This window comes from Otolemur garnettii, unplaced genomic scaffold (assembly GCF_000181295.1).
Source record: "Otolemur garnettii isolate 467f Iridium unplaced genomic scaffold, OtoGar3 scaffold00051, whole genome shotgun sequence".
Classification (NCBI taxonomy): Eukaryota; Metazoa; Chordata; class Mammalia; order Primates; family Galagidae; genus Otolemur; species Otolemur garnettii.
The window spans coordinates 7,584,196-7,611,261 of record NW_003852446.1 but is presented as its reverse complement, the minus strand read 5'-3'; the positions used below and the strand labels follow the sequence as shown (position 1 = coordinate 7,611,261).

At 38.2% G+C, this 27,066-nt stretch overlaps 1 protein-coding gene across 2 annotated transcripts in view; it reads right to left on the bottom strand.

Annotated features, from left to right (window-relative positions):
- Positions 1 to 495: 495 nt before the first annotated feature.
- PHEX (phosphate regulating endopeptidase homolog X-linked) overlaps positions 496 to 27,066 on the bottom strand; it is a 206,293-nt gene continuing 179,722 nt past the window's right edge. Inside the window, exons 16-22 of one of the 2 annotated variants that reach the window (XM_003791908.2) lie at positions 25,467 to 25,521; positions 19,186 to 19,253; positions 15,667 to 15,797; positions 9,334 to 9,399; positions 8,233 to 8,337; positions 3,346 to 3,422; positions 496 to 852 (exon numbers count right to left, since the gene is read on the bottom strand). In XM_003791908.2, the coding sequence (XP_003791956.1) occupies positions 750 to 852; positions 3,346 to 3,422; positions 8,233 to 8,337; positions 9,334 to 9,399; positions 15,667 to 15,797; positions 19,186 to 19,253; positions 25,467 to 25,521 (605 nt within the window). In that variant the 3' untranslated portion in view covers positions 496 to 749. The remainder of the gene's footprint in view (positions 853 to 3,345; positions 3,423 to 8,232; positions 8,338 to 9,333; positions 9,400 to 15,666; positions 15,798 to 19,185; positions 19,254 to 25,466; positions 25,522 to 27,066) is intronic. The other variant, XM_012806412.1, reaches the window with a different exon arrangement.

Here is a 27,066-nt window from a genome sequence, read left to right as displayed (position 1 = left end):
TATTGTGTGACTAGGAGTTTCTATTTCTTCTGGGACTTAAAATTCTATCTCCTTTTTTCCATTTAATAAACTCAAACCTTTTACTACTGGTAGCCTTTCTGCCAGCTTTGTTCATGCAGACTTGAAAAGGACAATCAGGTACATCAGCTGCAAGCTGTGGGGCACATTTTCATTCCAATAGACTCCAAAGCTGAAGGCAAGAACTTCGTAAAATGGAGATCCAAAATATTTTCAATTTAATTACCCTAGAAAGAAATGCTATGTTTGGCTGTCCAAAAAATCTGGCACCACATTCTAGAGCAGCAAGACCTCCCAGGTATGCACGCACATGTCTTTATCATTGAGGGCTACAAGTTTAATAGATTTAACTTCGTTATAGATGCAGTCTATTTTCTATCTAGGCCCTCTATAACACTATAGGCTATAATGGTACGGAGCACTTAGCTATGGCTAATGCACTAAAATTGTCAATAGCAACAATTTGTCAGGTAGCAATTTAACAAAAGTAGCCTAGGAATTTATTTTTGTTGATTTGGTTTTCTAAAGAAACATATTTGGTTTATTTCTTGTATTCCATTTTTTCAGCCCTATAACATTGAGCAAATGCCATTTAGATCCAAGCAGGTCATCTACCTAAGTAATGAAAGTACATTAAGAATGGAATTCTTCAGAGGAATATAGACCTAGAGCAGTGGGCAATATGCTAGCCGTGTGCAGCTTTCTCAGGATGGCACAACCCAGTGGTTCAGCTACCAGAGTCTGCAGGAGTCCATGCCTCTGTTCATCGTGGAATTGGGTGGACAGTTAAAAGCTTTCTGGAATTCTTCAAAGTTACTAATTGCACCATTGACCCTGCAAAAAGATATGTCAAAAGTACATGTCATTTAATTCATGGACCTTAACAGGATAAAACTGTAGCAGTATATTCCTAGAAGAAACATTGGCATTCATTTAATCTGCTTATAGTAGAGACAACTAAAACCCAAAATGATTAAATATGTTTCCAAAAAATTTAACAGAACTGGGACTATTTCCTGAGTGTCAGGCAAAGGCTCCTATTATTCTTCCTATAGTCTTCAAATACCCATAAAACTGAACTATCACCAATACTTACTTTTTCTAACTTTTAAAAGTTAACTCTATCTGGAAAGTATAACTGACATAAAGTCCACAAATTCTAGATATAGGTTTTTTCATGTGGGTAGTTACTACTACCCTGATCAAGACATAGGATATTTCTAGCACCCAAGAGGCTCTTTCCTGTCCCTTACCAATGGCACCTCCAAAGATAACTATTTCTCTGACCTCTGTCACCACAGCTTGGCCTATTTTTGAACTTCAGCTGTGTGGAATTCATAGTACATACTGTTTGGTCTTTGACTTCTTTCACTCAATATAATGTCTGTAAGAATCATCCATGCTGTTGCATTTCTAACTATTTTGAAAGAATTCATTCAACCTACAAAAACACTTTCCCTAAATTCCTATTAAGTTTGGAGGCTCATATTTGCCTAGAATTTGGTAAATGCAACAATCAACTAACAAAGGGTACGTAGTTCTTACTAATAAGTAATCCTTCAGTGGAGTTAGCTCCAGAATCTTGTGCTCTTGTAAGTTTCCAACTGCAGGAAAGATTGGATTCCTACTCAGCACTTTGATTATAACTGCCTTTTGGAAATGGCATTTCCATTGTTTGATTTCTACTGTACTCAGAATCTGTAGTTACTGCAGACATCAGTAACAAGCCAGGCAAAAAAACTACCCCCTCATCCATTTCGTACTCAACTGCATGTTCAAAGGCTTGACTAGAGACTCAGCATTCTCAGTCACTGACAATTTCTTCCCTAATGACTTTGTTACCTACGGGCATTTGAATAAATGTAATGGCCTGTATCCAAAAGATCCTCATAACCTCTTGTGTTTTAGTGAGATGTATGGGTAGAGATGCATATTTCATAGTCTGATTCACCCTAGGCAAGTGTTAAAAATAGAATATAGCTGATAATTAGTAAGTACACTCTGTAAAATTATCAGCTAAAATCCAACATTACAGGCAACTAGTTAGTAAAAGGAAATTAGTTTCTAAAAACTTATCTGTTGAGTAATTAATCCACTGTGTGGCTTCATCTGTACCATTTGTCAGTGGGAACACATTTTAGTTGGTTAGAGACTGTCAGCCTTCATGACAGTTTAGCCCAGTGGGGGAGAATTTCCAAAACAGTGATTAGATTTTTATGCTAGTGGGTAATTTATAGTCAATTTCTGAAGCATTTCTAATGCAAGTTTTTAGGAATAAGATTTTAAAATATAGGAGAAATTTTAGATGACTTTCCTGCAATATGCTAATGGATTCATGTAAACATGAAATATAAAGATATCCAGATATAATATATCCTAAGCAAAGAATGAATAAATATAAATTATTATGGTTTCTTGGATTTCTCATTATACTGATCTGTTGCCTAGTACAGATATTTTCTCTTAAGCTATGGAATCTAGTGCAGGGTAAGTAATATTAACCTTAATTGTATTTTTGCTTAATATTTTATACATTCTGATACATAAGACTGTAATTCATAATCTTTTCCCTTTGTATATAAGCAACTGTTTCAAAACATGATTCAAACTGAAAGCCAAAATATAGAGTCTCTAACTCTAGAAATAAACTATAATTACTAAATATCACCATTTATTTTTGGGTTCAGAGCTATTCCAAAAGTGGGCATTTGTTTGTTGGTTGGTTGATTGTGTGAAAGAACAGGAAGTCTTAAACAAGATATTCTTTAACACCAAATAAACCAGAGCTCTAGGTGTTTTAAGGCACACTGCGTCAGATCTTATCCTTTTCTAAGATACTAAAGACTGCTTTTTGGCCTAGACCAAAAAAGTACATAGTTGGAGAAATCAAATATTCCAGTTTACTGAGCACACAGGGTGCTCACCCATGGATTGCTGTCTCTCAAAAGCTGGAAGATAATAAGTGAGATTTAACACTAAAGCTATGATTTGGATTTTAAGTTTCCTTTAGAGTCTGATTCCAGTCTCATGAACCTCTCAATGTGGCACTAGACAAGGAATATGTACAATTCCCCACCAGCAGAAATCTAGCTGAGAAGACGCTGCCTAAACCAGCTTACCGCTAATGAAAAAAAAAAAAAGATAATTAGTTTCTATTTGGCCAGACTTTGGTGGGGGAGGGCTTGTCCATAAAATGGAGATCAAATGATTCAAAGCACAGGCCTTTTGTGCAGATCACCTATCTGGTAGAGCCCTGGGATGGCTGGGTTGGGGAAAAAGAGGGGAGATGCACGGTTCAAAACTAGCGTCACCCATTTGCCCATTTACCTAAACTGAGGAGGGCTGTGAGCACCAATTTGGATTTGTTCCCGGGCAGCTTCTGGTCTGTAGGAATTGCACCTCACCTAAAAGAGAAAAGTATCTTAATGAATACGCTTCCATTCTGATAACACATTCTCTACTATCTTAACTGCTCCAAATTATACTGAAAAATAATTTTAGAACCAGTGAATGGCAAACCGTTTTTAGTAGATCAGATAAAACCTTCATCAGTAAAAACATCTATTATTCTGATCCCCAGAGTAGAAGGTTTTTATCACTGTGAATAATTTCACAATCTGAGTAAATGAGGAAGGTTTCCAGACAAGTGGTTTAAATCAAGAGAATTGCGTACGAGCCCAGGAATCAACCAACATATTCACGCAATGAATTGAAGTTTGAAATAGTTCTTATCACACTTAATCATACCTATTTAAATCAATAAACTCAATCAGCTACCCATTATTGAGTACGGTCATGAGCAGTTAGTATTTTGCCCCTGTGTACCTCACTTGCCTCACTCTAATGCGGGCCTGGGATAGGTACATACGTTAGGCATAGCTATCTGACTCACTCTGGTCAATGAAATACAAACAGAAGTGCTTATGTCACTTCCTTTAAGAATCTTAAGAACAATTTAAGTGCTCTATTAAGAACCAGCACCCAAGGCCAGTGTGGTGGCTCACACCTATAATCCTAGCACTCTGGCTGAGGCGGGTAGACTGCCTGAGCTCAGGAGTTTGAGACCAGCCTGACCAAGAGCAAGACCCTATCTCTAAAAATTAGTGGGGCGTTGTGGCTGGTGCCTGTAGTCCCAGCTACTTGGGAGGCTGAGGCAAGAGAATCGCTTACACCCAAGAGGCTGAGCTCACTGTGAGCTGTGACACCCCAGCACTCTACAAATGGTGACAATGAGACTCTGTCTCCAGAAAAATAAACACATAAAATAAAATTTAAAAAAGAACCAGGGCATGCTTCCTCCTAATTCTTTTCTATTCCTGTGGTGACCGTAGAAGCACCTATGAAGATAAAGACTCCCAGATTCAAATCAGTGAGTCAAAACTACAAGAAGAGCCCCACTGCTGACCTGTGCTGGATGGAGAACACGGACAAGAAAGAAACTTCTGTTGTATCCTTTGTTTCTGCAGCAGAACCCACTGAAGCCTGACTAGCCATGTATCTTGGGATCCTACAGAATCTTAAGTACAAATAGAACTAGGACACAAGGATATGGGGGAAACATCCTAAATGAAGGGAGAAATGAGAGCAAAGACATGTTTGAGGGGAAAGAAAGCAAGACACGCAGCTTGGCGGGAGTGTGTGCTGCCTAACTGGCAGCGGTGGGAGAAGGACGATGGTACCAGACTTCTGAAACTCTGAGCAACTGGACACTGTTTAAACTGCATTTACACAGTTTGTCAGTGGGAAAATGATAAAATCCAGATTTTTAAAATCTTCTTCTGCCGGGAATGTATGGTAGGAAGAGGGAATTAGAGACCAGTTAGAAGACTATTTATAGGCACCAGGAAGGTTCTCAGTGGCTGCCCCCTAAATAAGAAGAAATGGGAATGGAAAGAAGCAGAGGATCAGAAGAACATCTGAGGAAAAAACTGACAGGTCCCAGTAACCACAGGGATATAGGAAGCAGGGAAGGTGACATGATGCTATTGCTCTTGATGATAATAAACCATCAGTCACTGTGGTTCTGAATTGGACTTGGAAGATACTTTTGTAATGTGATTCCTTAATTTCCTCAGCGGCTAGCTTAATATGAAGTTGTTCCTGGCATTTGATTTTACCTCATTTCTTCGTATGTTTTTTCTTCTTACATTATTATATAGTATTGTCTTTCCTTCACATACTACTTAAGAGATTTCTGGAAACACATTATAGTTGTTACTGCTTTCCTAGTACCTTCCCAGGGGGGGAAAAAGGAGGCTTACTCCGATGTGCCAAAGATTAAAAATCTCCTCATTCTATCAGCGGGAAAAGCTCCAAGATAAATTTCTCACAAGCAATACAAAATATATGCCTATTTTTTCCCTCTAAATCTCTTTAGTTTAAAATAAATCAAATATAGTTCAGTATTATACAGTATTTGAAGACATTTCAAAATTATGACTGCAACATCACTATCAATTAGTTTATTTTATCTACAAAGAGATATTATGCACTAGGATATAAAATAGTAAGAACTGATGAACCCTTGTACTTTGTCTTCTAGAGCAAGAGTCAGCAAACTTTTTCTATAGAGAGATAGATAATAAATATTTTAGGCTCTGAAGATCACGAGGTCTCTGTTTCAACTATTCAACTCTGGCATTGTAACACAAAACCAGACACAGACGATGATAAGTAAAGGAGGATGGCTGTTTCCCAATAAAACATCATTCACATAATAGGCAGCAGGCCATATTTGGCCCTAGCTTGCCAACCCCAACTCTAGAAATTTCTAGCTATGTGTTATGTGCTTATTTTAGATATCTGATTGACTAGTACGGACTCAAAAGGAAGTCTCCTTAGTTGGATTGTGCTAGTCTTACTCCTTTCAAGAAATTGATCTAAAAATATCAAGTGTCTTCAATATACCCAACATCTTTTCTGGGTGCTATGGAAATACAGAAGAAGTATAAGGAGCCAAAAGATTAGCTGTGAAGATAAAACTAAAGTTCTTGAACATTTTTAGAGCAATTAAGTACTCAATTGCATGGTAATGACAGCAAGTATAAAAGGAGTTGAAGATAAAATAATAAGAGCTAGAGTCCTTGGGGAAGGGTTTGTGGACGATGTGGAGAAGGTGGAATTTGACATGGATCCTCAAGGATGAAGTAAGGATTGAAAGGGAAAGAGAAGAAAAGGGATCACATTAGAGACGGAGAATCAGAAGCAAAGCTACAAAGATAGCAATGGGCATGACATCATGACATCATAGGGTGGAAGTGAGGATACCTGCCCTATTAAAGTTGAGATTTTTTTCATCCACTGGTGCTGCAGGAAATTAAAGTGGGTTGGGTAGAGTTGGATCAGACTGAGAACTTTGGAAGCCAGATGAAGGTGTTTAGCCTCAATGTGGTAGGCATCTGGGATCCACCATAGTTCTTTTAGCAGGTTGGTAGTAAAATAAAAGTGATATATTTCAGTGGCACAGAAAACAGTGGTGAAAGATGCTGAAGTCAAAAAAAATATGCAATAGGATGTTGAGATAATCCAAAGTAGAAATATCAAGGTTAAGCCTATGGATAATGGGGTAATGAGATGCTATGGTCTGAATGTTTGGGTCTCCCCCAGATTGATATATTAAAACCCTAATCCCAATGTGATGGTATTGGGAGGTGAGGCCTTTGGGAAGTAATTAGATCATGAGGGTAGAAATGTCATGAATAGAATTAGTGCCCTCATACAAAAGAGGCCCAACAGCTAGCTAGTTCTTTCTGCCATGTGAGGACACAGTGAGAAGTTAGCAGTCTGCATGCAACCCAAAAGAGGGCCCTCGCCAGAACCTGACCCTGCTGGCACTCTGATCTCAGATGTCCAGCCTCTAGAACTATGAGAATAAATTTCTGTTGCTTATAAACAACCCAAATGACCTAAAACTGGGAAGTGGAAAGGTTGAATTTGAAAAGCATTTCAAAGGATGAAACATCTAGCTTTGGGGACACATGCCATAAAAATGAGGACAGGTAAATCAAATAAGACCTAAAGACCTAAGACTCCAGGCTTTCTAACCAGGAAAACCCAAAGATGGGGGTGTGTAGGTGGAAATAAGAAACTAGAAAGGAAAGTCATTTTGTTGATGATTACAATTTTGCTAGTGTAAGATCACTAAATAATTATTTAGTGTTGCCATGTCAGCTTTAAGAAATAAAAGACCCCAGGCAAGTGAAGCAAGTGAGAATCCTTTACCCAGAGTCAATTGTAGAAGACTTTGGAATGAATGTGCTTACTGAGGAGTGAATGCAAAAACTTAGGAACAAAGGGTTATACTTATGAAAATTTTTGTCTGGCTTTGATAATATACATACACATTTGCCCACTCGGAAGATGTGCATTAATACTTTTATTGATTCATCCTTGATGTCTTTGAAAATATTGTCTATGTGTTTCTGATATACTCCAGTGCAATAACCAATAACAAAGAACTGAAGCTTACCTCATTAGCCAGAGACTCAATTATTTTAAAACTATTAAGAGTAGAGTATAAATGTCTTACCACAATAAATAAGTGAGGTGATGGTCATGTTAGCATGTTTGATGTAAGCTTTCCACATTGTATATCAAATCAGCACATTGTACCCCATAAATGCATTCATGTACACAGTTACGATTTAATAAAAAATTTAAAAAGAAAGAATTATGCTTTATTTAGTGGATATCTTTCTTCAGTTTTTGCTCCAAGAACCTATTAAATTCACAACAGAGTGGCATGACTCTCCCTGCCTATGTTTTTTTTGTTTGGCTCTAGAAGTCTGCATATTCATTCAATGGTTGGGAACACACCCTCGGGGATACCCATAGGTTGAGATTGGTCAAAGTCAGCAAATGAGGCAAAGGGGAAAGAGAAGTATAGGAAAGGACAGAGCCATGAAAGCCAAAGAATAAGTTACTAGAAATAGTTACAAATAATATCAAACACATTAAGAAGTCAAGATATATTGAAGTACCAAGTAAGTTTACTGTGGGGCTTGATAAAAATACCAATGAACCCTAATTCAATTATTAATTAAGCTCCATAGAACATTAAGAAGGTGAAATTTATCCTGAAAAAATAATCAGCATGATAAAATTTCGGCTAAAAGCAAAGTCATACCACTAAACTTTTGTTCTGAACCATTGCTCAAGGGAGCAAGGTAAAAGTCTTGCATTTCATTTTTGATACCCCTTGGTCAGTCTACTTACATGAGCATAACTCAGGAAGAAGAGCTGATTGTTGGTGAATGTGATGCCAGGTAGAAGAGGTTCCTCAACTCCCTGCCTTCTGTCATTTATCCATTTCCTGTAAGCCTAGTGAGAGAGGCAAAATAGATGAGCCTCTGAAATAGGATTTTCCCTTTTTTCATGCAACACCCGCCATACGCAAAATTCATCATGTCAGATTTTTCTTGACGAAAACAAATACCTGGAAATGTAAGTCCATCTTCTGTCGCTTACCAGTGAGGCAGGTGCATTAGCAAAAAGACCTTAGACTCAATAGATACCAAAAAGCTGGGCCAAAGTGTTCAGGTGTAAAATAACTTTTTTTTTTAAAGCTACTCTTTCTATTCCTACCAGGGGACAAACAAATCCAACTCCATGACAAGGCCCGCATGGCAATAAATTTCAGGGTCAACATATTACCAGGTTTTTATTTCATCATAGAAAGAGGAAAAACTATCAGCTTCCATTACCATCATTTTACTTTAAAAAGTATATTTTAGGAGTATAGGAAGGATGTAACCTCAGAATAACAGCCTGGTCTTTTAATTAAATGTACTTAAGTTCTATGAAAATCTTTCCACATTATCCATATGTTTCTTGTTTCACCACACACCAGCATATGATGAAAATACTATTATGGTCTCTTACCTGGCCCAGTATATGGGAACTGCTACCCTCTGGCCATCATTTAGAAGTTTGATATTTTAAGATAAAATTATAGGGAGGGCTATAGAGAGAGCTGTACTCAAGAAAAACTCATACGAACCTAGCCCCAAGGAGATTTCTGTAGCATGCTTTGATATGATTGTAGATGTATTTTCTGAAAACTAGCCTTTAAATACATGATTCTTAATAACAAAATTATTCTTTAGGGTGACTTTACACCCCAAAAAGAAAAAAGAAAGAAGTACACTTCTATTTATATGATAGAATATAATAGAGTCAATGGGGAAATATAATTCTATTTATAGAAATTCCATAATATCTAACTCCTCAAGAACATTCTGTGCGATAAATTGAAGTGCACCCATATGGTGCTTAATAGCTTAATTTTTAAAACACAGCAAACATAGCATTGCATACCCTAAATGCTTCCCGCAGACCTCCATTATCAGCAATATTTTCTCCCAGGGTCCTCTTCCCCTTTACCTAACAAAAAGAAGAACAAGAATGTTTCACAGTCAAGTATTATTGAGCAAGAGGTATACAAAGTATAGTAATAAAAGAGAGTCATATTTTAAAGAGATAATTACATTCAATAAATGAAAGGTAGTCATAATATATTGTGAGATGGCAAACTAACCCTAGCAAGGTGCTCCTGAATAAAATAATTTCTATTTTATTATGCTACACATTTCTTTCTCATTCACCTCTTTGTTCTCACCAATTTAGCCAGCTCCAATAAAATGTTAGACAATATTCTGAGTGACTTTGCTTTAATGGGAAAAGATAGAAATGGCAATACCCAGGTTACCTTCCTGGATTAACTCACATAGTTTGACTGTTCTTCTCATTGTACCTGTGTTTCCAAAAATTTACCATCTACATAGGAACAAAACTTCAAGACCAACCATCATCATTTTACCTTAGCAATTTCCATGAAAAATTAAAAGGAAGGTAGTTTCCCTGGAGAACAAAAATCAAACAGAAGTAGCACAGATCACAAGGTCAAGGTTTGCAATATGTATGACAACCAGCCAAGCATGGTGAAGAAATGCTTCACAACATTCAAAGATTGTTTCTCAAAACCTTAAATGAGCTAGGGCAAAAATAGTGCCCACAAGCCAAATCCAACCTGCCGCTTATTTTTGTGCAGGTTGCAAGGTAAGATCAGACTTTATGTATTTCAATGACTGGAGGGGGAAAAAATCAAAGTAATATCTTTTTGCACATGAAAATTGTATGAAGTTCAAATTTTTGTGTCCATAAATCAAGTTTTATTGGAACAAACCCACTCCCATTCATATACATACTGTCTGTAGTTGCTTTCTTGCTCCAGTGGCAGAGTTCAACAGCTGTAATAGAGACTACATATGTTATATAACCTAAATTATTTACTGTCTGGCCCTTTACAGAAAAGTTTGCCAACCCCTGTTGTACTAGGCAGAATAATGGCCTCTGAAAGTTATCTATATCCTAATTCCTGGGACCAGTGAATGTGTTAGCTTACCATGGCAAAGGGAACTTTTAAATGTGATTAAGTTAATGATCTTGAGATGGCCACATTAGCCTGGATTATCCAGGTGAACCTAATTTAATTGCAAGCATCTTTCCAAGAAGAAAAGGGAGGCAGGTGAGTGACTGAAAAAGTGAAGCCATGTCAGAAGACTCCACCAGCTATTGCTGGCTTTGGAAAAGAATGGGGCCATGAGCCAAGGAAAGTGGTCAGCCTCTAGAAAAAACAAGGAAACAGGTTCCCCCTAGGGCCTCTAGAAAGGAACATAGTCTTCCTGACATCTTGATTTTAGGCCACTGAGACCTGTGTCAGATTGATACACAGCACTGTATGATCATAAATTTGTATTGTTTTAAGCTACTAAATTCGTAGTAATTTGTCATAGCAGCAATAGGAAACTCATACATCCTGCTCTAAACTTTTAAGCCATGGATCTTACCAACTCTTTGCTTTTAAGAAAGCTCAATCACCCAGGTATCAAGCAATACCAAATAAAAACAAACCTTTGAAAAATATAGTTCATTATAATCACTCAGGACCCTTCTAGTTTCAGTCCCCAAAAGTTACCATTCCTGCTTTACATACATTTTTTCTTTTCTACAGTCCCATGAGGTTAGTGCTAGTATCATCATCCTTGTTTAACAAATGAGGGTCTAATCCTCAGAGTATGTAGCAGATGTTGTTGTTGGTATCCCACCAGATCCCCTTTACTACCAGGACCGTGCCCCCATTCCTGTGACTGCTAACAACTCAGAAAGACTAACCTTAGCTTATGGGAGTCATCTCACCTGGAGATTGCTGGGAGGTTACAGCCCACCTTCCAGTAACTGACTGACATACAGTTAGAATAGCCCAGCCCCTTGCCCCTGGGCTGAAAAATTTCTTTTTTTTTCTTTCTATTTTTAGTAGAGACAGGGTCTTGTTCTTGCTCAGGCTGGTCTCAAACTCATGAGCTCAAGCAATCCTCCCACCTCAGACTCCCAAAGTGCTAGGATTACAGGTGTTAGCCACCATGCACAGCCTGGGCTGAACAATTTCTGTAGTGCAATCCATGCTCCAGAACCTTCTGCGGGATCAGGACAAGGCTAAACTTCTCCTGAAACCAACATGTTTTCCTCACTCCCTTACAAGTTTGTACTCCAAACTACTTTCTCAATAAACCACTGACCTAATGAACCCCATCTTGGGCTGTTGACAGAGGATTAAGTAAACTGCTCACACTTCACAGGGATTCCAAGCCAAGCAGTCCTCTGTCTCCAGAGCCTCCATTTCATAATACACTACCTTCTCAATCTTCAGTGTTATGTTTATGCTTATGTCCACTTATACTTGAATTTAATCCCCTTCCTTTTTACTCTATCTATGCTTTATATCTCAGTTAGAGGCTTTTGGAGTAGCCTCGCCCCTCTGGCTCCTCACACACTGGATTGCCTCAGTGGATCACATGGGCCTAGGTTTGGGCTCTCAAGACCCAACAGCTGCTGACAGTCTGTTTCTGTGGTTCCCCATCTGAGCGCCCCCTAATTCACTGCAAAGAAAGCTTCAGGCACAGAGGCCTGGCCTGTATAAATAAAGCCAGAAAAATAAAGCATGGCCCTTTATATCCAACAAAGGAAGCTACCCAGGCTCCTGTGGGAATGAGACGAAAGCGGTTTTCTGATGGCTGAGTGGATTTATGCTGAGACAGGTGTGCCCTTTCTATTGTCCTTGTGACAAAGGTACACATTTGTCAGAATTAAGTTTCATTATCTGACATTTGGGCCAAAATGGATGGTGAAGAAAAGTCCACCCACACATCACCCAAGTATAAAATAAACTTAAAATAAGATCCAGAGCGCAAAATGGGGTGAAGTGTATGGACTTTGAAGTCGTACAGATCTAAACTCTAATATCTCTCAGGAACCAGTGTGAGGATTACATTTGTTTCAATTAAGTGAAAAGTCTAAGTCCCATGCCTGCATATAATAATCAGCAGGAAATATGGATTCCCTTCCTCTAAGAAAACTGCTCTTCTATTGTTTTTAGCCTCAAAGTCTTTGGCTTTGTTTTTTTCCGGGGATGTGGTACCTACGAATATGTCATAAAGGATCAGGGAGTATTGACCACCTTTTATTGAGCACTTACTGTGTGTGTCAGGCATTATGCTGCTGCTTCACATTACCTCACTCATTTAATTCTTACAACAAACAAATGAATTCAGAAATACTCACTTCACCATTGAGGACACTGGGACTCAAGAATGTTAATTAACTTGCCCACGTTCATAAAACTAGTAATTGGTTAAACCAGGCGTCCTCAAACTATGGCCCGCAGGCCACATGCAGCCTGCCTAGGACATTTATCGGGCCCGCCAGGTGTTTTTGCCACTGCTGCCTGTCCTGCTTAGCAGCCAACTCGTCGTGGGGTCAGCAGTCTGGCCCTCCAATGGTCTGAGGGACAGTGAACTGGCCCCCTGTTTAAAAAGTTTGAGGACCCCTGGGTTAAACCAAGATTTGGACCCACATCTGATTCTAGAAACCATGTGCTATGCTTTTCTTTCTTTTTCTTTCTTTTTATTTTTTATTTAGGGATGGAATCTTGCTCTGTCACCCAGGCTGGAGTACAGTGGCATCGTCATAGCTCAGTGCAGAACTGAACTCCTAGGCTCAAGGGATTCTATTGCCTCAACCTCCTGAATAGCTGGTATTACAGTTGCATGTCACCATACCTCACTGCCATGCTTTTCTTGAAGCAACATATACTCTAGATGAATTAGCGAAAACCCTTGAACTGAATGCAGATATATAAAAGCACCCATTTCAGGTCTTCCATGTCACAGTTGTAGGTGCTAAAAATATATAGGACACTGGTAAAGGAGCCAGGGACAACATTCAAAGGTACTGACTCTGGTTTCTCCACCTGAGTGAGCAGCGGTCTTACTTGTGCTGATGGTGATTTAAGAACCAAAAGAACCAAATCAGTGTTCGTAAACATTCCCTTTAAAAGAAGAACACAGTTTTTTATCCAAACTCATTTGGAATGCTGAAATAAACCCCAATTATAATACACTTAAGGCATAGCAAGTATTGGGGTATTTTTCCAGCTCTGATAGGATATGAGGATAGAGTCTGTGTCTTGTTAGGGAAGCAAGCGAACCCAGGAAACCACATACAGTGTACTGATTGACTCCAGTTCTGTGGCCACCTTGCTTCTCTTAGGCACTCTGTTTTTGACCAGATAGACTGGGAGCATACAGTGTATGCATGTGTATTTTAGAGGAAGGTATTCCTGCAGATTCATAACCTATCAACAATTTTTCTTTGTTGGTATCTTACTGTCAAATACAATCAGTGAAATCCGTGTCTTATAATGATGAAAGCAGAGACAGGACATGGAATACAAAAGTATAGACAATTGACAATGGGGAAAGAGCATGAAAATGAACCTGATCAAACCAGAAAAATAAGGAAAGGGGAGGAAAGTAAAAATAATATACAGCTGATAAACTGTAAGCAGAAAACTATAAAACTTTACTTAAAAACCTAAGACAAGAACCAAGCATACTGAAAGGCCTGCCATGTTCTTGGACAATAAGACTATGCCATTAAAAAATGTCAATTCCGTACATTTAATATGGCTTAAATTAGAATCTCAGTGATATTTTCTTTGGAGGAAATATAATAGAATGGGTAAAATGATCTCGGAGAGTATACAGAAGTATGAATGCCTAAGAACGGCCAAGTACATAAAAAAAGAACAGTGAGGGAGACTCTGTACTATAGATAACAGAATAAATCAGAAAGCCACCATAATAAGGTCCTGGCATGGAAAGCAACAAGGAAATCAGTAGAATATATCATCCAGAAACATAACTCTTAGTGTATATGAGAGTCTAATTTATGACAAATAATTGACTCAGAGAGGGAAAAAAAAATGTCTTTTAGTAGATGATGCTGGCTCGATTGGCTACCCTTTTGGAAGAAAACAGAAGTAAAATATCAAAAAAAAATGAAAACCTCCCCAGAAAAGCTAGGAGACTCCATGGATGATATAGATGTTGGAGACACCTTCGTAGCCAAGAACGGAAATGTAGAAAGTATATGTTAAGAGTGATAGGTATCCTGGACTATATAAAAAATATTTCAAAGTTATATGTCCAAAGATACCATATCTGTGTATGAAGTCCAATGGATGAGTACTTTATTGGGGGGGAGGAATATGTATAATGTGAATGAGAGACAAAATCTTAACACCTGTAATACTTAAAAGTTTCTCATAAATTGACAAGAAAACAATGCCATAGATTAATGCTCTTTCATCCATCACTGGTAGGAATATGAAATGTTACAACTTTTTGGTGACAGTAGGAATCTATCCTATAGGGGGAAAAAGTAAAATATAGAATAGGGGTGTTTACTGCAGCAGCTTTTTAATTGCAAAGTGGAACCCCTTGACAAGAGGTTAATTGACTAAGTTACAGTACAATGACACCAGGGACTCTTAGATAGCCATTGAAAACAATAAACTAAAGTTATGCGTGTGTGTGTGTCTCCATTTGAGGATGGGGAAAGTGTATCAGAGTTATTAAGATGGACCACAGGTAGGAAAGGTAAGGGTAATGAGAGGAAAGGGGGAAGGAGATAGAGGTTACACACAAAAAAGGAAGGGAACAACGTTTCACATACACAAAAAGCATGTATAAAATTTCATTCGTGCCTTTACGGAAAAGTATATATGTATATATAATAGAAAACAAACACTTAAAAAGTATATTTCTTTTGTTTAGACTTCCATAACTAAGAACTCTTAACCAATTCTCTGCCCCATCAACTCAAATTAGTGAGGTTTTGTTTCAGCAGATTAAACCTAGGTAGGGGTTTGGGGGGGGGATTTAATGATATGGGGTATAGGAGATTTATAAGAATGTTATTGTTTACCTGTGCTATGGGATTTTCTACATGAATACGAATCTAAGAAAAACTACTGTTCAGGCCCATGAGTCTCCAACTTTAGCTTCTATCGGAATTAACCTAAGGACCTGTGAAAAGACTACCTGACTACCAGGCACCACTCCAGCAATTCTGATTCAGTAGTTCTGGGGTAGAACTCAAGAATTTGCATTTCTTACAAGTTCCCAGGGAAGGCAGATACGGATGATCTCAGCAGCACACTTTGAAAACCAGTTGTTTAAAGCAAGTTCATGTCCAAATCAGGGGGAGAAATGACCTACAAGGTGCCCCCTTCACCACAGCTGTACTCACATTTAAGCCAGCTTTCTTCCAATAATAGTTGCTATACTGGTTAATCATGCACTTTGTTTTTTCTTTAAACTTTTCTTCAGAGTCTGCAGACCACCAAGGATCCAGGTTTCCATTTTTATCATATTTTCTACCTAGCAAGAAGGAAAGTTAGAAGACATTTGTGTTATTTGTGGGAACTAAATTCTTCATCTTTCCCTGCCCTCAGCATGACAAGCCTTCATGAAGCAGGCACAGCAGCAGGGAACACTCTTCCTGTGAGAGCAGCTCCGGCATTCTCTCCAATGTCACAGGTTAATTGTAAAAAGGGGGAAAGGAGAAAGAGGACTGAGGAAGTTCTTTTCTTCTAAGGACCAAGGAACATTTTTTAAAATAAGATTCCTCAATTTATTGCACGTAGCATGTAGCAGTTTTATCCAATCTTGGATTCTGAGTCTTCACCTGATCTGACCTGAAATGTCCTCTGGATTATGAAATCAAATGGCTTCATTCAGAAAGTTCAGGCAGGGAATCAGAGCATTACTACCAGTGAAATTCCAAATGATCCATAGGAATAGCCCTGGTGAGTCATCCACACTGAGAACATAGACCCTGACTCAGCCTGTAAGAACCTGTTTCCTCCGAGTTGTCAGGAGCCAAGAGACACATAAAACCTCTGTTATGAATCATTCCGCAGCCATCAGTGTGGATGGAAAAGATATCTGTCCTGCTTCGACAAGGAAGGTTGCTCCAAAAAGAAAACTTGAAACAAGAATGGAAATCTCCAAAACATAATGGGAAAAAAGATTAGTTAGACATGCTTTCTTGCTGTGTTCACTCTTTGTTTTCTACATCCTTCAAAACAAAAGTTTGAATGCATCTAGACTAACTGTATTCAAGGTTACTACTGGAATCTGAGGCATCACTTAAATTTAATTATGTGGAAAGCTATAAGCTATAAGAAAATCTCCTAACCATCAGACGTTGCATATGCTCAGGGTGACTTCATGAGGCAGTGATTATCAATAATGTTTCAACCTACCATTGCAACATGAGGTGTTTAATGCTATTCCAAAGTCACCATGGTTTCTATAATGTCTCAAAAGAAAACAGACCCTCCAAAAAGAAAAATTATGAATGAAAGAAGATTGTTCAGTGAAAAGAAGGCAGACGACTACTTTTTGTTAAAGCAAATAGTAAGACACTCTGCTTAGTTTGTAGGGAATGTGTGCAAGTTCTCAAAGACTATAGTTTGAAAGGGCATTCTGTACGAAAATATTCCACCAAATTCGATGTATATTAAGGATTGTGTTATAAGGACAAAAAAGCAGAGCTGAAAAAAGTCTGTCTGCTCGACAAAAAAATGAAATGTTTTTAAAAGTTGCAACTCAGACAGATTCCATTGTAGAAGCTAGTTATATGGTAGCATATTTAATAGCCCCGAATATCAAAACCTGGTACTGATGTGAGTTTATTGAGTAAAGTATGGAAAGCATGGCAGATATAATTTCTCCTGAAAAAAAAGGAGAATATTTCTAACATCAGTTTGTCTCCCCCGAGTATCATCAGGCAAATTGAAAAAACTAGAAGATCTGTTGGAAGCAGTTTGGAGAGTAAAGCTACTCATTTTAAATGTCATGCTTTGGCGATGGATGACAGCACTGATGCTACAGATATGGCTCAGCTTGCCATTTTTATTAGAGGTATTGACGACAAATATGTCATGGAAAAAATGGCTTCCTTGGTGCCATTAAAAGACACAGTTCAATCAAGAGATTTATATGAAGAAATAAAAAATATGTTAAAGTGATTTTCTTTGTCCGTTGTCAACATATCTAGTATAGTGGCTGATAGTGCCCTACTGATAGGTAAAAGAGAGAGACCTGTAAAATTAATAGAAGACAATGGAATTGCCACCCAAAATTCACGTTTGATGAAGTATCATCACATGCTATATCAAGAAAATTTCTGTGCAAAAGCTTTAAAACTGGATAACATCATACACATCGTCCTCAAGGCTGTGAATGTCATAAGAGCCAAGGGACTGAATCATCTCCAATTTCAGGAATTCCTTAAAAGTACTGATGCTGATGATGGCGACATCATTACTTTTCAGAAGCAGGATGGCTACATTTTAGGCCCAACATGGAAGATTTTATGATTTGTGATATGTTATCAAGTCATTTATGGTATCAAAAACCAACTTTGTGCCAGGACTTGATCATGAAAACTGGCTTATAGATTTAGCATTGTTAGTGGATTTAACTGCTCGTTTGAATGAGCTGAGCGTGTCTTCAAGGTGAAAACCAACTTATCAGTACCATGTTCCAAAACATAACAGCATTCCAGCTGAAACTGAAATTATGAGAAGCTCTAATTAAGGCAAACAACTTCCTGCATTTTAACACATTGCTTAAACTCAGTCCGGTCAACAGTGAAAAACACCCAGCCTTGCTTTTCAATTTGATACAAGAATTTGAAAACAGATTTTAAAATTTCCAAGAAAATCATCAACATTTTGGTGCTTTTGTGACTCCAATTTCAGCCAACATAATGATTGGCCATATGTTACCTGCCAATTTTCAAACGGAATGCATAGAGCTGCCATCTGACATTTAACTTAAAGAAAAATTGGATCTCAGCATCCACAAGAAAAGCCCAAAGGATCTCTGGTCCTGAGGTGGACATCCAGAAAAAGATGTTGGAAATCCTACAGGCAAGGGAAAAAAGAGGTCCCCTTCTGTATAATGTTGCCCTGGGCTAGCTAGTTGTTGAGACTGCCTGTAAATTATTGTGTGGATGTGACAGTAATTTGCTTCTAATCCATAAATTTCCGAGATTTCACGTGGCTTTCCAATAATACCCCAAAGCGAAAGGAGAAGGGAGTGCTGATTAAAAATGATGAGGACTCTCAAAGGCAACAATTTCTTTCATTTATGCCATATTCTGCTCTTCCTTTCTGCTTAAACGTTATCAGGATGCACAGCATAGTCTACAGTATGCATTATTAGGAAAGCATAGATTTTTTTTAAATGCCGAATATGTGCCAGTATAAAGAAAATCTAGATTAAGCATTGCATAATCTTTGAAATCATAAAAAGGAACCAGTCCGCCAAGCTGTAGAATCCTAACTCAGCGAGAACTAACTCGGCAGCATATACAATCATTGTTAGAGCAGAACTCACACCTCCAGGCAGAAGATCTCAAGATAGTGAATAAAGAAATGACAAAGGGAGAAGCCATAAAGCAATTCCTGTAACTATCGTGGCAGCTCTAGCAATCCTGATCTAAATGCAAAGCTAATTTCATTGAAATTACAAGGCCTTTTTTTCATTCTACCCCATTGCCAACAGGAACAATTGTTTATTTATTGCAAGCTATCACAGCAAGACATGGGGCAAAGTTTTCAATCAGCAATCATATTGCTTTGGATAATCTTCAGCTATGATGGCGCTGCTATTGCAAAGATAATCACAACAATTAACAGCCATAGAGTCAACATTATTAGGAAAGCAGCAGCTTATAAAATGAATCAGTACTTACCATTATTATCAAATCCATGTGTAAATTCGTGTCCGACAATTACTCCTATAGCACCGTAACTCAGAGATCTATGGCATAAATACATAATTTGGAGAAAATTACAAGCATGAATCTCAGAGCATAATCCTTTCATTTTTCAATGGAAAACCAAGACAACCTGTTTTCTGGTAACTGTGGTAACAACAATCTAATAACCATATCCACAAAGCTGTAAAAGAAAATCTAAACACATCTTCTAGTTGAAATGGACAGAGAAAATATGAATTTTAACATTGTCATTATAACCGTGTATGGGTCTTTATGTCCTACCCTATAAAATTAGGAATGTGAAAGAGATGATTTCTAAATTCCCTTTCAGCCCCAAGAGTTTTATGATCCTATGTCTGCTCTAGCTACATATCTGTGAACACCTAAAGCAGGGCTTGAAAAGATCCTGTCAGGAAATATACCATTTATTTTTATCTGAAAATTCGTTGAAAAGTCATTATAATCTCAGAAGTTAAATGATTTTCCAAATATAGTCATAAAAAGGAAAAGAGCAGAAATTAAAAGGGATCACTCTGTTTTCAAAGGTAGTCACATTCGTCTGTTTCTGTTGTAGACTAGATGGCAACTGAATAGCAAAGATTGTAAAGTCTTAACCAGATTTGGAAAAGCTGTTGCATTATTTCTCTTCACCTCTGAAAAAACATGGTAGATCATCCATAAAGATGACCACCACCAATTCTGTCCATTTGTGAATGCATCTGCCTCCTCTTTCCATCAAAAGGCAATCTATTTCCCTCCCCTTGAATCTGGACTGGTCTTGCTATGACCAAAAGAATGCAGTAGAAGAGGTCAGGTGTGAAATCTGGGCCTTCACATTAAAAACCCTTGTAGCTTCCATTTTCTGCCTTCTTGGCTGTCGGCTGCAACCTAAAGAAGTTCCACTACCTATCTGGAGGGAAAGAAGCCACGTCAAGCAAGCAAGAGACCCCAAAAGTCAAGAAGCTCTAAAGGAAGACAGAGGTCCTGCCAGGCCCCAGCCATGAGAGCCAGGCTAACTGGGGCACCAAACACATAAGAAGTCACCTTAGATCCTCTGGCCCTGGTCAAGCTGCCCCAGCCAGCACCACACAATAGAAACCAGCTATCTCAGTTCAGTCCTGCCCAAATCGCAGAATCATGAGCCAATAAATGGTTATTTCATGGTGCTTTGCTATGTAGCAATAGATAACTGGGGAAAAAGCAGGTTAATAATATATGAAGAAATCATTGATGGGGTTTCCATACGTGTGTGTCTGGGATTTTCTCTCTCAACTGAAAGTTCCATTAAGGTCAAACCCTTATCTACTTGCTCACTGCTACATTCTCTGTACCAGCATGCAGTAAGAAAGTAACCACAATTTAACTAATTGATTAGTTAACTTTACTATTTCATGCAAGTGATGGATCTATATGTAGCTCATTTTAGCCATTTAACCTGTTGATGAAAATTATGGACAACTTAGAATCCTTATTGTGAGGATTCTTCACAAGATTTGCAATTATGCTAAAAATAATTCACAGTTGGTTCCTGACATGCAACATCAAAGTCACCCAGCAAATAGATAGGACCCATAACTGGAAGGGACAGAAATTTCTGAAGCAACATGTTATTACAGGACATAATGATCCTTACCATGCTAATTGTTTATCTCAACTATACCCAAGGAAGTGCTGTAAGATTTAATTTTTCCCCTTGGTGGCAATTCTTTCCTTTGTTATTTCTTTCCTGCAAGGTAATTTGCATTTGAAAAAATGCTTCCTACTGTTTTTCCATCATTGCAAACCTTCATTAAAGAAGTAAAAGTGAAATTATGCATTTCAATCATAAAGCTATTATAGCAGTGTGGGACAAAGTTGTAATTTTACATAGTGTTAATTTTTTGCAGCAGTAGCTGTGCAGTGCAGCCTGCAACATTTAGTTTTTCCAGGTCTCTTAACCCTGAGAATAAGTACTCAGACCTCTCCAACCTGCTATCAATGCTGTTGACTAGATGAATTGAAGGGACGAACAATGGAAGTTTCTAGAAAACTGCCCTGCAATCAATGTCCCTTAAGAGGGATCGCTCCAAAATGATTGAATCATTTTAAGTTTCAATTCTTAGTTATAGAATCACAATCCTTTGGACAAGAGACAAAGAAAAAGTAATTTTATATGACTAAGCCTGACAATAGTGTTTCATAGTATCACATTTACACTTTACATTTTATCAATGAACATTATTTAAGTTACCATGTCAGAAAAAATATAATAAATTTGTAAGCTTTTTAAAGTGTAACCGACTGGCCAGAAGCTGGAAAACATCTTGCATTGAAGATTTAGCCTTCCAAAAGTAAAACAGGGAAGATGACAATTTTATTACCTCGTTTCCATTCTGTTCTTGCTACCCAATGGGTTTAGCATATGCATAGGATTTGCTGCCAACAGCAAAACAACTACACTGCTGTCTGAACTAACCATGATCTCACGCTTATCAAGTAAGGACTACCCTATACCTGAATCATAAGTTTATAAAAATCTCCACATGCCATGTGGCCTTAAAGTTATCTCATTCAACTTCCTGCTAGAAGTATGATTCCCCTCTATGAAAACCCATTCAAATGATCATGAGACTGCTGCTTGGATATTTCCAATGACTAGGAGCTCACTCCTTTCTGAAGTAACCCATTCCTTCTTTGGGTGGGTCTAAATAAAACATCTCTCTCTAAAGTTGATCTGAAATGTCTTTACTATGTCTTCCATCTATAAGTCTAGCATAGTCTATAGTTGAACACCTGCCAATCTCCCTGAGTATACTCAATCATTCCACCACCTTAACTTTCCTTCAAAATTATGAAGACAGGTACAAGGTTCTTCCTCAAGTGTTTCCAAGTTCCTTCAACTCTTATTCTTCAGTTATGAATTCTAGATCAGTATTTCCCAAAACATAGGGAAAAGGGGAACCTGGGAATCTATGTGTAAAACACATTTAAATACATTTCTTTCTTACAGAACTTCTTGGCAACTTTTATGCCAATGTGTGTAGTGATTCTCCAAAACAGAGAGAAGGAGAGGATAACTTAACTCTGTTGCTATTTCGTGGAACACACGCTTTGGGAAATGTTATCTTAGGCCATTTACAAATCTGATTCTCTCCTCTGGAAATAATTCAGCTGTTCAAGTCCCCATAATGAGACTCAACACTCATGTAAGGGCTAAGCTAACCAATGTGAGCAGAAAGGATCCCATTTCCTTGGATGTCTAGTAATCTATTAATACAGAATAGGTGGATGTATTGGAAGCCATATCACTGGACTGTGATTCTCATGTTTTTGGCACCTCCATATTCCCAATGCCAAGTACTCAAGTGAGACTTAATAGCTATTCTTTGACTGGATATCTTAATAGAGAATGAGTTTAGTGAGGATGTAGAACTCTTTAGGGGGGAAAAAATCTCTCACCCACTTAAATACCAACTATATGGTTCAACTTAAGGTAGAACTAATAGACACTAACATTAACTCCTAGATTTCTATGATTTTTGACTTTTATGTCAGAAAATTATGCTCAAGAACCCAATAATAAATCATTGAATCACTAACTTCAAAACCTAACCGGGCTGTTTCTGAACCTCCAGCTACATAACCATAATAATAGAAGCTTAAATTGTTAACAATAAGCAGAATCAAAGATTTTTAAGATTTTTTTTTTTTAGTTTAAAGGAGCTTAAACAATATTTAGCCTAAATATTTAATTTCATGAAAATACATATAAAGTTTTAATCTTAAAAGCAGGTAAAATTGATTCCAAATATGTAAACACTAAAGAAAACTAGGTAGCTAAGGCCTGGGAGGGTATTAATAGATTTGGTTAAATATAAACCTAGAGTTATTATTATTTTTTTATTTTCTCTATACATATACATGTGTTTATTTGGTTTCCACTTTTTGCCTTCACAAAATTAAAAAGGCTTAAAATTTAATAACAATAACAATGTTTAAGATAAGGACTAGAAACAAAAACCTTGTAAAGAATGAATGAAGATAAATACATTCAGAACAGAAATCAGACAATTGCTGCAACGAAACATTGAGCAATAATAATAATGCAAAAAAAGTAACTTTCACATTGTCAGATAAAGTATGTCTATCATAGAATGCTTTGACTCTGAGGTTCAGTATGGCGTCAACAGTTTAAAAAAAAGAGTTATTATTTATTCTAACAAGGTGCTTCTCTATAGTTGGCTTCATTGATTCCTGCCCATGTCCCCCCAGCTCTGATCATTTTTGAGCACACCACTCTGACAGCTTCCAAATACCAGCACCTGAAACTCGTTGTTTAAACACTTTCTCCAGCGACCAGAGCCCTCTTGATCTGGACTATGCACTGCCTGGAAGTTAATACCCCTGCTAGTAGCCCTTGACCAATGATGGCAAGTGAATTGGAGGATAAGTACTCCAACTTTCTTTACTCTGAGGTGGCATCACTCTGGAGCATTTTCTGTAGTTCCCCAGCAAGACTGAGCCCTAGTTGCCCATGGTGATAACTGGCTTGTAACGTAGTGTGGGAGGTAGAATAATGGCATCCAAAAGATGTTCATGTGCTAATCCCTGGAACCTGTGAATATGTTATGTTACACAGCATAGGGGACTTATTAAGGTTGCCAATCAGCTGACCTGAAAATAGGTAGATTATCCTGGATTATCTAGGTGGGCCCAATATAATCACAAGGCTCAAAATAGAAGAGAGGGGTAGAAGATGAGAATCAGAAGGAGATGTGACTATGGAACTTTTAAGATCGAGAAAGGAGGCCATAAACCAAGGAACATAGGCCCCCTCTAGAAGCCAGAAAAGGCAGGGAAGTAGATTCTTCCCTAGAGCTTCCAGAAAGGAGTACAGCACTGCTGACACCTTGCTTTTAGCCCAGCGAAACCCAGGTTGAATTTCTGACCTACAGAACCATAAGCTGGTCTGCTTCTGTAGTTTTAAGCCACTAAGTGAATTTGTAGTAATTCATTTTGGCAGCCATTGAAGATTCATAGGACACAACTTGTTGGCTTATTCCTTTTCCCTTTCTCACTTTCCCACTCTCCTGTTAGTGTTTCCTGGTGCCACCTCCCAAAAGAACTACTTGCACTTAAATACTTATCACAGGGTCTGCTTCTGGGGAGGCCCAAATCAAAACGCTGCCAGTATATTTCTCTTGTTTGTACAAGTACGGGATCTCATATCTTTTAAGTCTATGTAATCATACTTAAATTGTCACATATCCAAACCAAAACACAAGAAACTCAACTTCTAAAATCATGATTAAATTTTCCATTCATTAAAGTACCAGTGCAAGCAAAGGCATATAATGAATGTGGTGATATTATTGACAATGAATATTATCGGAACCTCTACTATATATGGAAATTCTGGATTATGTAAGTTTACAATCTGTTGGTATTAATAGCCTTAAAAGTGAAATATCTCAGTCTAGATACTGTCCATTTTTCTTTAGTTATACAGATTATAATTCTAAAAACAAATATGATTACCTTACTTACTTGCTCAAAAAATTCAATATTTTCTATTGCCTATTAGTGTCCAAGCTGGCATTACCTGGCATTCAGAGCTCTCCACTATCAAACCTCAACCTTCTTTCCTAGACTTCTTTTCTACTATTTCCTTTCATATACCGCTTGAGCCAGCCAAACTAGACTCTATGATTCCATATGTAAACACTATTCCCTCCTTCTCTCACATTGTTTCTTTTACCTGGAATGGTTTTAGACCTATCCCCATCGACTCAAATCCAACAATTCTTTAAGTTTTAAATATTGATGGTGTAAATCAATGGGTAAGTGAATAAATGCATAAAAATGAAAATCACCTATGTATAAGTTGGCTTTTCTGTCTAATCATATGCCATGGTAACAAGGATTAGAAGGCAAATCCCTAAAATGATAAGAGCAGGGCCAACACATGCCAAGTTCCATGCCCTCTTTCTGCTGAACAATCACTGAATTTGTTTCTTTGTCTTTATAGTCTATCTTTGCCAAAAAAACATGTTCTTTCCTCCTAATTTGTTAATAACTACAGTAGAACCATCATAGTTAACCACCCCGCTACATGAACCACCTCCTTAAGATGACCTAATTTTCAGAGAGTGGATTGCACTACATGTACTTCCTTATGTTGACCACCTCTGTATGTTGACCATTTTGTTATAGTCCCTTGGGTGGTCAACTTGCAGAGAGTCTACTATAGTTTCTTTTCTAATGTACTTACTCACCGAGGATACTCTGTTCCCCAAAAGAAAGGCTTCTGGAGCTCTCCTGCTGGAAATCCTGGGAGAAAGACAAACAACAACATGTTAAGGAATATAGAAACATCAATACAATGATGAGTACCTGGTTACAGCTGTAGACTTGAGACTTCAAAGACCTATCTGAAAGGCACTCCCTGTGGAGCTGGGAGCCCTCAGAGATCCAACCATCTCAAGGATGATATTAATACCATGTATTATACCATTTCAAGGAAGCCATTTTGCACCAATACACTATTGGCCGTCTCCAGTCTGCTGTGAACTGGGCTTCTTCATAGATACACAGCATGTGTGTGAGGCTTCAGGCTGTCCATCAGTTTCCATCAGTATAGCAGGGCCAGCTTCCTGGCTGTGCAACCTATGCAGTCACATGGCCCCACACACAGAAGAGTACTGCACTTGGTTTAATGCTCTGCTATCACTGTCTTAAAATTCTGAATGATTTCATCTTTCAATTCATCTGTTGTAAGTAGAGCCCAAGGGGACAACAGAGCATGTGTGCAAACAAATGACATGTGCACAATATGTGTGACTGCAGTTCTGGGGAGCCCCATTCACACACAGCATTTATGATGCCCCAGGAGCCCCGGATTCTGGCAGACTCACAACATGCAGGAGTTCAAGGTAAGCACATTATGTCTAGAACTAAGTAAGCAGAGGCTGTGAAAGCAAGAGGCCACAATTACCATTCAAATCAGAATTTTCTTTGATCATTAAAACAAGGTAGTGGCATTCTAAGAAACAAGAATGACCAAGGAACCCTACTGTATCCTTTCTTCCTCCTGATACTTTCTCATATTAGTCAACCAGTTACACTGAAAATGATGACATAGAAGGAAAGGGAAAGATATGGTGACCCACGGCTCTTTTCCTTCCAGTTGTCCCTTAGACATCAGTAAGCCCAAATGACACTGTCAGTAGAACACATGCGATTAGGAAGTGAAACAAAAGCAATTGAGTTTTGTGCAACATTTCCAAGGTAAGAAAAAATATATGTGCACATATAAACTACAAAATACAAACCACATGTTGTGCGGTATAAAGATGAACCATAAAATTCATGCTAATAATGATTCACATTTTTAGGTTTTGTTATAACAGCACTGAAGGGCACATAAAAAATAGCATGGTAAGTCAAAAGAGAAAGGCCATGGGGTCAGGCAGGGTGGCTCACGCTTGTAATCCCAGCACTCTGGGAGGCCAAGGCAGGTGGATTGCCTGAGCTGAGGTGATCAAGACCAGCCTGAGCAGGAGTGAGACCCCATCTCTACTAAGTATAGAAAAACTAGCCGGGCATTGTGGCAGGCTCTTGTAGTCCCAGTTACTTGGGAGGCTGAGGCAAGAGGATTGATGGCTTGAGCCCAGGAGTTTAAGGTTGTTGCAAACTATGATGCCACAGCACTCTACCCAGGGTAACAGAGAGGGAGGGAGGGAAGGAGAGAGAGAAACAGAGAGAGAGAGAGAGAGAGACAGAAAGACAGAGAGAGAGAGAGAGAGAGAGAGAGAGAGAGAGAGAGAGAAGGAAGGAAGGAAGGAAGGAAAGAAAGAAAGAAAGAAAGAAAGAAAG